The 12764-nt window shown below is 50.8% G+C and overlaps 1 protein-coding gene across 2 annotated transcripts in view; it reads left to right on the forward strand.

Moving 5' to 3' along the window:
* Nucleotides 1-12764, forward strand: part of LOC128839527 (phospholipid-transporting ATPase ID-like) — a 122597-nt gene that overhangs the window by 89077 nt on the left and 20756 nt on the right. For both annotated transcript variants that reach the window (XM_054032588.1, XM_054032589.1), the window contains exons 19-22: nucleotides 2759-2870; nucleotides 5422-5527; nucleotides 6851-6998; nucleotides 8403-8586. In XM_054032588.1, coding sequence (XP_053888563.1) covers nucleotides 2759-2870; nucleotides 5422-5527; nucleotides 6851-6998; nucleotides 8403-8586 — 550 coding nt within the window. The remainder of the gene's footprint in view (nucleotides 1-2758; nucleotides 2871-5421; nucleotides 5528-6850; nucleotides 6999-8402; nucleotides 8587-12764) is intronic.

A 12764-nucleotide genomic window follows, 5' to 3' on the forward strand; every position in this document is an offset into this window, starting at 1 on the left:
AGTTGGCTGGGAACAGTTTTATATTAACTTGTGTGGTTGTCTGATTACTCATAGACTCATAGACATTAAGGTCAGAAGGGACCATTATGATCATCTGGTCTGACCCCCTGCATGCTGCAGGCCGCAAGACCCTTCCCTGGACTCTACCGTTGAAGTCCCCAATCCTGTGTTTTAGTGACTTCAATCGGCTGAGACCCTCCTGCTAGTGATCCCTGCCCCATGCTGCGGAGGAAGGCGAAAAACCTCCAGAGGCTCAGCCAATCTACCCTGGAGGAAAATTCCTTCCCGACCCCAAATATGGCGATCAGTAATACCCCGAGCATATAGGCAAGAGTCTCTAGCCTGACCCTTGTTGGCCATTATGCTGTTCATGTACCAGATTAGGTGACTTGTGATGGGCGAACACACTAGAGTTTGATGGAGGTGATATTTCATAGCTGTCCCTTGTATGTTCAAGCAGTTGAATTATTCTTCTTCCGACTTCTAAATGACGAGCTGTAACAGCCCTGTCCTGAGTAGCTCTTGGGTCCCTCTGCATTTCTGGAGGAGCCTTTACTCTGTTCTATCAGCCTGGGAGAGGAGAGGGATGTTTGTGTCAGCTTGCAGTGAATGCAAGCGATGACTGAACTGTGATCTGCAAGCAGGGTCCTCCTGTGAGTGCTGCTGCTGCTTTTTGAATGCCCCTGGGGTTCACCTGTGCGTGCTGCTAGCTGGGGGAATGAATGAAAAGAAGCTACATGTCCTGTCTGAACGGAGGCCATGCAGCTTTTGCAATCACAGCAGCTCTTATGAAATCTTGGAAACTCTACAGCTGCGTTGTCACGCTCTCCAAGAAGGTTTCTGTTTCCTGTGGGCCTGTGTGTGCACCCTGGAAAGAAAGGACTTTATTTGCAGGAAGGAACTGGGGGAGGGATAGCCCAGTCGGTGAGAGCGAGAAAGGAGAATCTGGTGTGGGGGAGGAAGTAGGAGGGTCCTGGGTCATGCTGTCTCATGATCCTGCTGAGAGCTGAGGACAGGAGGTTTTCTGTGCAGTGTCAGGGGCCTGTAGAAGGAGCTGGGAGGCAGTAAGGGGAGGTGGGGATGGAACCTGGTTAAGTTCAGAGATTTTAATAACACGTGTTCAGCTTCATGCTGATTGTGTGCAAAGCAAAGGGGAGAGTCATGGAAAGGAAGCTGTTCCCCTCCGCCTTCCGTGGTTTGTACGCCAGATCTGAGCAGGCAGGCAAAGGCCAGCAGAACTCCTGATGCTGCCAGGGCTGGCACAACCCATTAGGCAACCTAGGTGGTCCCCTAGGGCGCTAACATTTGGGGGGCGGTGACCGTGGTGGCTGGATCTTCAGCCGCCACAATTGGGGGCGGCATTTTGGGAGCGGGACCTTCTGCTGCTTAGGGTGGCAAAAAAGCTGGCGGCGCTCCTGGACACTGCCCATGGGTTTTCCCCACCATCCATGCGCAGTACCAGATACCACAGCTCCATGGTGCTTCACTACGGCTACGGAGAGAGCCTGGCCACGGGAGAGCTCAGGCCTTCGTCCCACGGCCCTGTAGCCTCCGTGTGTTGGGAATTCATGAGTATCCATGGGCGCTCTATTGAGCTCTGCTCGAGGGGGACCAAAACTCTTCCAGACCAGATTCAAAAGGCGGTGGAGGGCTTGCAGCTGCCTGGGTGAGAGACGCAACAGAGGGTCCTGTGGCACCTTTGAGACTAACAGAAGTATTGGGAGCATAAGCTTTCGTGGGTAAGAACCTCACTTCTTCAGATGCAAGCGTGAGTGAGAGAGGCTTTCACGTTACATCTATGACAGCCCTGGGTGACTCAGCCCCAGGCTGCTATTGCATGCAGGGTGTCAGAGCAGACCTTGCTCTATGCTGTGACAAGCAGGAGTTGTTTAGTCTTTTTCACCTGTTCTTTTCCGTTCCATGCTTCCCTCACCTGATCACTCACTAGTCGGCTGGTTATGAATACACCGTTAGGCCACAGGGGATCTGGAGCAAGCCCCACGTGTAACTGACTTAATAAGATGTGGTTCAGAGATCCAGGTAACTGTCAGCATGGGTCACAGGTGTGCATTCTGGAAAGGCGAGTGTGCTTGCTGTGACATTGTCTTGGATTCCAAGGAACGAGACAAGAACAGCTGACGGAGGAGATGTCTGGATAGCGGAGGTCTCTCAAACATAGCGTAGGAGATTTTGGTCCTGATGCCCCAGTCAGACCCAGGCACTGGCTCAGAGCCTGAGACCTGAACTCTGAGCCTCTCCCAACAGCAGGTAGGAAGCTCTGTCTAAAAACCTCAGCTAGAAGCTAGAGCCGAAATCTCATTTGCATCTGATCATCACCTCCCTGGGCCACGTCTCACCAAGATTCGAGGTCAGTGGGTGTTCCCAGCAAGTAGAGAAAGAGACTCTTAACAATGTTTGTGGCCTGATACATCCGTGTGGACAATATTCCTGTCTGTACGTTCCCGCGCTGTGCTGCTGCAAGTGCAGGGTGGGTGGAGAAAGAGCGAGGCCTCCAGTCCTGCAAGCAGGGACCTGAGTGATTTGTGCACACGGGCCAGCCGGGTCAGCGGGGTGCTCACAGGCACACGGATTTGTGGGACCGGTGCCTAATGCGTACGATAACTAGAGCTGAGTGGAATCAAGTCTGGGCTGAGCCCTCAGCACGGTGAGCGCTGCTGGATGGACGGAGCAGACGTGACTGCGCTCTCCTCTGGTGCTGACCACTGGGGATCTCACCCATTTCCCTCTGTCTTTGAAGCTGCTAGGTGCCACGGCTATTGAGGACAAGTTACAAGATGGAGTCCCCCAGACGATTGAAACCCTGGCCAAAGCCCACATTAAAATCTGGGTTCTTACTGGAGACAAGCAAGGTAAAGGAGATGGTCTGGGACAGACACGCAGGGCTATGGGCTGCTGCCTCTGACTTTCCTCTCCTCTCCTCCATTGCCTGCATCCTGTTTACTCAGGCAAAACTCCATGGGTCTGAATGGTCAGACCCACGGTGAGTCCTGAGGCTGCAGGCACAGACATCCCCCTTGGGCACTCCAGTCTGTCTTGCCACCCAGGAGAGCCTGCCTTTGTGATAGATGGTCCCTTACTCCAAAAATCACAGCACTATTCAGGTTACTCCCAATCCCAAAGGACCAGTCACTTACCCCAGGTCAGTGGTATCTTAGATCTCTCACCAAAGACAGCGCTTGTAGCCAATCCTGTAATAAACTAATTAAAGGTTTATTAACTAGGAAAAAGAAATGAGAGTTGTTTACAAGGGTAAAGTAGGTAACATAAGCACATAAATGAGTTACAGTCCTACGCTTGGTCGACACTACACACTTACTTTGGTATAATTACATCGCTCAGTGGTATGAAAAATCCACCCCCCTGAGTGATGTAGTTACACTGACCTTACCCCGCAGTGCAGACAGCGATAGGTCAGGGGAGAAGCTCTCCTGCCAACATAGCTACTGCCGCTCGTGGAGGTGGAGTGAAGCCGGTGGGAGAGCTCTCTCATTGGCTTAGAGCATCTTCACCAGACATACTACGGCGGCGCAGTGCGCCAATGTAAATTTGTAGGGTGGACCTGCCCTTAGGTTCCAAAAAGTAACAGAAGCTGCTGTAATGTGCAAGCTCTAGATGTCCTTTAGGGGTAATGCAAGCTAAGCAACTTGGGGATCCCTTGCTCATGCTTAGAAATATCGCCCGCTCCAAATGCCAAGCAGCATGTGATACAGATCCTTCTGGTCGGGGATTTTATTCCCTTCCCCCACAGTTCAGACTGTAAGGGGACATGGGTTTGCGTACTTCACAGAGGTGTGGGGAGCAATCCACAAAGTCTCCTGTCCACTGATGTTCCCCAGTGGTTCATCTGGTGTCTATGGGCGTCCTTCTGTTGGGCAGGGGACACCGCTAGTGGTTCACTGGTATGTCCCACTGGGTAACGCTCCTCTCCTGACTGGGGTTTCCAGTGTCATAGCAAACACTTCTCTAGTTACAGAGCAAACCCTTCCCTGTTCCCTATAGCAGGGGGTGCAGCTATTACCAGTGAGCTCAATGCCGGCAGCAACTCGCACGCAGTTCATAAAGGGCAAACGCTCCACACTTGCTTAGACACGGAACATCTGTTTTAGCAATGCTAGCACCCAGGTGAGCCAGGTGGGTTTCCAGCTGTGCATTTGTCAGTGTTTTCAGTGAGGCCTCGTGGCCTTGGCATGAGCTGGTGCCTAGACTGCCCAGCTCACCGCAGCATTTTTCTGTGGGGCTTTGTTTTCCTAACAAGAACTAAACAGCAAATAGCAACAGAGGGTCCTGTGGCACCTTTAAGACTAACAGAAGTATTGGGAGCATGAGCTTTCGTGGGTAAGAACCTCACTTCTTCAGATGCAAGTGATGGAAATCTCCAGAGGCAGGTATAAATCAGTATGGAGATAACGAGGTTAGTTCAATCAGGGAGGGTGAGGTGCTCTGCTAGCAGTTGAGGTGTGAACACCAAGGGAGGAGAAACTGCTTCTGTACACCTCAACTGCTAGCAGAGCACCTCACCCTCCCTGATTGAACTAACCTCGTTATCTCCACACTGATTTATACCTGCCTCTGGAGATTTCCATCACTTGCATCTGAAGAAGTGAGGTTCTTACCCACGAAAGCTTATGCTCCCAATACTTCTGTTAGTCTCAAAGGTGCCACAGGACCCTCTGTTGCTTTTTGCAGATTCAGACTAACACAGCTACCCCTCTGATACTAAACAGCAAATGGAACCACCCAACCTATATTTGCCCCTCTGGTCCTCACGACTCCCTCCCCCCCCCCCCCCAATCTGGAGAGCTGGAGAGCTCGTTTCTATTGCGCCTTTCTTCCCCAAAGAGGCCAATGGCTTTTTGGACACGGGCCAGATCCTTAGCTGGTGTAGATGGACATTGTTCCTTTGATGTCAGCAAGCTCAGGATCTGGCCCTTTTTTACCTTCCGTCCTGCTGAAATCCAGCCACTTCTCGGGCACAGGGCTGAAGGCAGCATGCTGCAAGGCAGAGCAGGCAGGAGAAATGCCGTCCAAGGACGTAGGGCAAAAGGCTCCTCAGAAGTGCCCTTGTATCATCAGGGTCCACGCACCGCAGACGACCCACGTGCAGTAAATTGCATGGGAAAGTCAGTGCATCCACGTCAGCAGTACGAAGAGCTGAGCCTCTTGTGCCGCGATGTCCATCTCTGTGGCCCTAGAAAGCCCAGTCGTTGTGAGCCTGGTGCTAAGACCATCCAGCCAGACTCGCTGGTTCCTTTAGAACTGACAGCTGTGTGTGGCCCAGGCTCTCTCTGGTGAGATGCACAGTCCTTGTCAGCCAGGGAAATGCCCCAAGGAGAGGGCAGGGTGGCTGGGTAACCGACGTCATTCCTGTCTGAGTCTGAATGAAATTGTTGATTTTTCCAGAGACTGCCGTGAACATTGGCTACTCCTGTAACATGCTGCATGATGACATGAAGGATGTTTTCATTATTGAAGGCAACACCTCAGAGGCCGTGTTAGAGGAACTCAGGTAAACAGCCAGATTGTGCATCGCCATGTGGTGTGTTTGGCATAGAGAACTGGAGGGTGTTTGTGCCATTCAAGCCTTCTGTCTTCATAGGATCATAGACATGGAACAAGGGACCTCAGTAGACCATCTAGTCCCGTCCCATGCACTGTGGCAGGACTATGCATTATCTAGACCACCCTGACAGGTGTTTGTCTAACCTGTTCTTATACATCTCCAATGACAGAGATTCCACAACTTCCCTGGGCAATTTGTTCTAGTGCTTAACCACCCTGATGGATAACTTAAATTTCCCTTGATGCAATTTAAGCCCATTGCTTCCTGTCCTTTCCTCAGTACGTATTTAAAGGCTGTTATCATGTGCCGCCTCAGTCTTCTGTTCTCCAGACTAAACAAACCCAATGTCTTCAATCTTCCCTCATAGGTCATGTTTTCTAGACCATTATTCCTTGTTGTTGCTTTTCTCTGGGCTTTCTCCAGTTTGTCCACATCTTTCATCTAACACAGTTCACCAAAAGTTAACTCTAGACTGGCTGTCTCCGAAAGGTCCGCTCTAAATCAGCCAGCAGAGATGGGCTTGATGCAGGAATCACGGAGTGAAATTCTGTGGTCTGTGCAAGTCCGACTAGATGATTATGAATGGTCCATTCTGGCCCTAAAATTGATGTAAAAAAGGACACAGTTGACCACTCTGGAGCGTCATGGGCCAGAGGGCCTGGGGCCACGATGCCTTTAGTTGTGGACGTAAAGTGGTTCTCGCTGCGCCAACAGGTCATCCTTGTTCTGGTCCCGTAGCTGGATGCTTTTCTCAGCTTGTCTGTAGGGAGGAGCCAGATGGAGCCCTGTGATCTAGGGAAGGAGAAGGTGGTGGTCCGACCAGGAATAAAGAGATTGTTCTTGATGTCTGATGATGGGGGCCTAGCTGCGGGGCCGGTGTCTCAGAAGGCACTGCCTAATGGGAGGAGTAAAGGTGGTTTGAAGCCTCCTTTGTGTCTCATGGAGTCTGTCTGCTCCAGGGGCTGCTATAACTTCCAATGGCCACCCCACAGCTTCCTACGGGCTGCTCTGCATCTGCCCCAGCTAGCCCCTCGGCTGGGTGCTTCAGGGGCAGGGAATCCTAGGGCCCCATACCCTCGCCAGACACTGCTCTGACATGAGAGGAATTCTCCCAAGGCCACTCCAGCCCTGTGTGCTGCCAGAGTCCTTCAAAACCCTCTGCAAGGAGAAGGATACTAACCATGGGGTCCATGTTTTTCTTTAATAAACCTGGGTTTAAGAAAATAACTTACATTTGTTTCTGTATTTTTAATGACTCATCCTTTTAAGGACTGCAAGGAAGAAAATGAATCCGGATTCCTTCCTGGACAGTGATGAAATTAACATCAAGTTTGAAAACCTTTCCATGAAGTCAAGGATCTTACCTGAAGAGCAAGCGAACGGGGTGTATGGCCTGGTTATTAACGGCCATAGCTTGGTAAGGATGGGTTGGAGTGCCTGCTGCCGCCAGGCGTGTCAAAGAGCTGGGGGCAAACTGAGTTCTGGGTTCCCTGGAAAATCTGCCCCTGAGTGTGCAGGAAAGCCACTAGCTATTCTCACACGGAGCCTGAACCAGCTCCACGAGGGTGGTGACAGAGTCCCAGTGTTGCCACGTTCACATCTGCGATCCTGTTTAAACAAAAATAACAACAGCAGGTGGAGAGCAGCACCATGCTTGTTATGGCCAGCCGCACAGCATCACATGACACAGTGATCTGTGTGCATGGAGGGACATTATCGAGGCTTGCGTATAACATTTTGTTAGGGGAGGTTTTTGTGCATTGAGGCTCTTTTGGAAAGTGGTAAAAACTATTGCTGTCAATAGCACGGTAAAACCGAATCACGAAACGGTCTCTCCAGCTGAGCAAGCCTGCCTGCTGCTGCTGGGAGGGACGCGGGGGCGTTGGTGACTCACACGGCTTACTGGTTTTGGAAGAAAGGAAATCTGGGCTGCTGATTTGCTGCCTTAAGTGGAAAGGGCAGCTGGCCTGCTGTATGGCTCGGGGGAGGAGGGAGTCATGTGGGTTCCCTCCGTGAATGTCTGCAGAGAAGACATCAAAGCACAAGAAGCACATTCTGTAAGAAATGTGAAAAGGCAGAAATGTGTCCCTACCTGCCAGGCAGTGGTGGAGGGATGAGTTTCTGAGCAGATGTCCGGTTATCTTTGTTGATTTCAGGAATGGAAATAACGCATCCTAATAAAGTAAAAGGTCAATACTGGGAAGGAAGATTTATTTTGTTTGTCTTTTTCTTATGACCAGTTCTACTAGACGTTTTTCAAGCACTCCCAAATTGTAAATCAGCCCAAATGGGACTGGTTTTGTTTGGGGTTTTTTTGCAGGCTGGGGGGCTTGGAGCCCGTAGATCAGACAGATGATTTTTACGTGGGTCCTGGATTTGGCAGGAAAGGGAATGATGGAGGATCCATTGAGGAATGTTCGTGGGAGTTGATGAATTGTAAGTTATAGCATGTTTATAATTGTGATAGAAAGTCAGTGCTGCAGGGTCTTCTCAGGACACAAGCCTCTACTCACACCGTAGGAACTAAGCCAGGAGTGAGCAGAGACCCACCCACCAAGGTCAAGAGGGCAAACTCCACTAGTGTCACTGCTAGTAATGAAAAGGGGGAGCTTTGGTGAAAGAGGCCATTGTCGCTGCTGCTCAGAAAATCTCATCCCAGCTCTTATTCTTGGCCTAGTAGCTCCTGTGGGCATCATGCCTCCCCGGCACTTCCTCTGACACAATGGGTTAGTTATTCTTCCTCCTGCTGGTTCTGTGGTTTGGGCTGGCGCTGTATCGGGACTGACCTCACTTTCATAGCATGTTCTCCTCCGCTCCACAGGCTTACGCACTAGAAGGGAACCTGGAGCTTGAGCTGGTGAGAACAGCCTGCATGTGCAAAGTGGTGATCTGCTGCCGGGTGACCCCCCTGCAGAAAGCCCAGGTGGTGGAGCTGGTGAAGAAGTACAAGAAGGCTGTGACCCTGGCGATCGGTGATGGGGCAAATGATGTCAGCATGATCAAAAGTAAGTAGAGGCAGCCCTGCCCAGCTGTCTCCTGACGTGTTCCTCCGCACTGGCACACCGCAGTGCCCACTCTGCAAGAAGAGTGGGAGTTGCTGTGCTAGTGCAAGGCTCTCTAATCTGGAACTTGTCCTGGATCCAGATTCTTCTGTGCCGTGGTCGCATCACAGCTACCAGCAGCCAGGGCTATCAGCCAGTCTCAAAGGCAGTCACTTTCACATCTTCATACATCTGTCTCTCTGCACATCCCTCTGTTTGGAGTCAAAGTAGACCTTGATCAATAAAATTGTACCTTCATCTCCGCTAGGCAGCATGGGGTCTTTGAAACCTGGATGTATTCCAGACCTACAAACTTTCCTGCAGTGGTCAGATTCCTTACTGGTGCAGGTAAGTGATAGCTTTCACACCAGGCTGTGTCTGAGGCCTCAGCAGGGTTCTTCCTGACTCCATCACCTTGTCTTTACTCTAGGAACACCTGAGCCACGATGTCCCAGTGCTTTCTAGATGCCTTATTTCACTAGGCAGGGAAAGAACATGCCCTCCAGGGAGTTTCCCAGGTCACCTTCCTGCCATGGGCAGTAGTAGCTCTAAAGGAGAGAAAAGGTTCTTCACCTCACACTCCACCACTCCCAGGTTTGTCGTCTCAGTGAGAGATGTGGCTCCATGTCAAGGTACCAGAGCCGAGAGCCATTTCTGGCCTGTGAGGGTTTTCTCCCCTTCATAAATCCAAACCTAGGTTCTGATGGGCAGCATTACAGCGGTGCGTTACCTGGACCACCACAGAGGGGGTAGTCTAGCCAGTTGTGTTAGGAAAACTTCCCATTCGTAAAGTTCAGTAAAGACAGACTCTTAGAGCAGAATTGACACTCAACATGCAAGTGCTCTATCAAGGGCTCCATCTTGTATTATTTTTTTCTACAAGGGGGCAAATACCAGCTAAGCCCTTTCCCACCAGGGATACTCTGCTTGTCGGTGGTTCCGATTCACGGGCAAGCAAAACCTAACCTCAATATTGCATTTGTTTCCTGCACCAAGAGCAGGAACTTCTCTATATGGTGCCCTGGATTGAATTTAAAGGGCTTTCCAGTGTTGGTTTAGTTGGTACCAAGTTGCTGTCAGTAGCCTTGGCAAGAGACTGGCAATTTTGCCATTCAGTATCGTGAATATGAGATTAGTTTCCGAAAGTCCTGCTTTCCAAACCATTTCATCTCCTGCCTCCAAGATGAGTGGGAGTCTCCACCAAGGTCCAGAGTTTCTCTGGTCAACAGCCGGAGTCTGGATAGTGGACTCCTGAATAGGAGCGTTTATACTGAGGTCCAAAAGATCCTATTGGAAAGCAGGAATCTTTGATCAGCCAGGTCTACTCCATGAACTGAGAGAGATTTCCCCATCTGAGCCGCTCTGAAGCAGGTGGGCCTGATAACAGGCTCATTGGCCATTACCTTTGAACTATTTATTACACTTGGCATAGTGTAAAACAACAATTCTTTGATTGCTGCCAAGAGACATTTGGTTGCCATCTCTGTTGTGACCTCTGATACATGGATTGTGACAGCCTCTTGTCACCCGGGAGTTACCTGATCTGTCGCCAGGTTGCTCTGTGTATCTCGAGAGCTATCTGAGGTGGTTACTTTGCTGTGAGAGCTGCGGAAAAGGAGACTTCATTTTCCATTGCAATGCCTGTTGTGCTGCAAATCTTGCCGTAGAATAGGTTCATTTGTCTCACCCGAGGGGTGTTCCCTTCTAGCATGAACTAAGGGGCTGTAATTTTTATCCTTGTAAAGCTCATAGGTTCCATGTAAACATTAGTCAGGCATTCTTGATAGCCCCGAGTGTTACCGAGATGCAAGCTAATGACTGATCTCCTTTCAGCTGTATGCTTACAGAACAGGTGGGCCTGTCAGCATCTCCAGCTCTGCAGTGTCTGTGCTTCCCATCTCTTTCAGACCTCTAGCTTGTCTGCATGTCCTGAATGTCTCATACTTTGCATGGTCAGAGAATTTTGCCATGATTTTTATGGGGCCAAAACTTATCCACAACTTCCCCAAACTCTTATAACCAGCCATGAGGCTGACACCAGAGGAGCCAGTCCATCATGGTCAAATATTGTCCATGTAAAATGCACTGTTTCATAATTACCATGACCGGGCGGTGGTTCGACTTCCTGGGTTTGTCAGAGTCCTTGTCTAGGACAAAGGCAACTCCTGTGGCAGGTCTTCGTTGCACCATGTGGCATGACCGGTACTGGAGCTATGTACATGCTTTTAGCAAAAGCTTTTCTTCGTTGTGACTTGTTCTAGGGGAGTCAGCAGTTCGGTCACCTCTGTTTACTTTTTGGCCCTTTCACCTCGTTTTGGTGCCCTGCTGTCCCTGTTAGCCTAGAGCTGCGTAGCCTGGGGCGGTACTGCTCGCTTAACTCCCACCCGGGGGAATGTGCAGAGGCCGCTCAAGGGAGAACTGGAGGTTACTTACCTGGCGCCAGAGTTCCTAGAGATGGAGTCTGTATTCACACTCCTCGTCCATCTTCTCCTCTTCGGAGTCCCGGGCTAGGAATTCCTGACGTCGTGGAAGGAACTGAGGCTGGTTGGGGCCACACCCCCTGGAGTGGCCCCCGTGGATGCCGCTTTGCAGAAAGTTCCAGAAGCTGATAGCGCGGGCAACTTGATCCCACAAGTAGGACTATGCAGAGCCCATCTCAATGAACTCGGGTTACAAGTAAGTAACCAAGTCAGTGCAGATGTTCTGCTCTGCTTACGAGCCAAATTCTGCTCCCCACGCACCTAGCGCTGCTGACTTCAGTGGGAATGACAGAGGGTGGAGCATGACCCTCCCTGGGCAAGGCTCTGCTCCCAGAGCTAACGGCTGATCTCGTTCTCATGCTCTACTCTCCCGGCACGCACGGAACCGTCATGGATCTCCTCTCCAGTCTGGCTGCATCATGAGGCACCACGGAGTTGGTAGAGACCGAATGAAACCCATTATTGGCCTGCTCAGCAAGGAGGGAATGGGCCTGGAGAGTGTAGCTCGCGCTCTCGCCCCTAGGCAAGGAGACCCGGAGCAGGGTGATGGGGGCAAGTTGCACAGCCGGTACTAGGCGGAAGCAGACTAAGCAATTGCTTAGGGCCCTGAGCAGCTCATGGGGGGCCCCTGTTCCCTTTTTACTACAAGAACTTGCCTGTTTTAGTACTGGGGGGAGGGGGTATTCCTGCTTCGGGCCCCCAATAGGCTCGCATGGCCACTGGGCAGTTGGCACTGTCACATTCTGGGCTATTCCAGCTCTGAGCGTGAACAAGGACGTCAGTCTCCAGGGCTGCCACTCGGATGGCTTTCACCAGCAAGACATTCACCTGGCCAGCAGAGACAGCCACTGCATTCTGCAGGTGTCTGGCAGCCCCAGATCAGAGCTGCCTGAATGGGCAGGTTGTGAAGTAGGCGTTCCCTGGGTGGGGGAAGTTCCCTGATCGGTTCCCAGCTGGGTACGTGGCCGGCAAGGGTTGCTGATCTTTGTGGGTTTGTTTTAGATATTCCCTTTTTTTTTTTTAAAGACTCAGGACTGTGTGGGTGTCCCCCCTGAGAGCCTATCAGTGTCCCCCCGAGAGCTTGTCGGTGTTACCCTTGTCCTACCCAGTCCCTCTGCCCATCTCCTACTCCCACTTGTTATGGTGTTTGCAGATCCTTTGGGGCAGTGTATCAGACAGCCCTCATCCCGGGGGGCCTCTGGGCCCTCCTGCAGTACAAACAATAGCTTCTGAAAGGTCTGTGAGGAGTGTGAAAGGAGACAGCCTGGATGCCTGTAATGTTCTGTATAGTTTTGGGTGAATGTCTTAGCATCCCCGTGTGACCCATGGGACACCTCCCGGTCATGCCCTAAAACGCAGCCTTCTAGTCGCCGACAGGACTGTTTCTTTATTTGGTGCCTTATGACACTAACAATTCCTCAGGCTAGATTTAATTAAAGTAAGATTATTCAAAAGAGTCTCTTGCTAATCTTCCTCACGTGAATTTATACAAATTGATTAACTGGGACCTTTTAATTAAGAAAGAAAAGACTAAGTGGGGAGCTTCAAGGGAGATAAGTCAGGCAGCCAGTCAAGAAAGGGTAAAGAAAAGATAATTAGTGATAATTAGAAAATACCACCACCACAAGAGGATGGGGACTCAGAGTTCTGCTCGACTCATTA

Source organism: Malaclemys terrapin, chromosome 6 (genome assembly GCF_027887155.1).
Source record: "Malaclemys terrapin pileata isolate rMalTer1 chromosome 6, rMalTer1.hap1, whole genome shotgun sequence".
NCBI lineage: Eukaryota > Metazoa > Chordata > Testudines > Emydidae > Malaclemys > Malaclemys terrapin.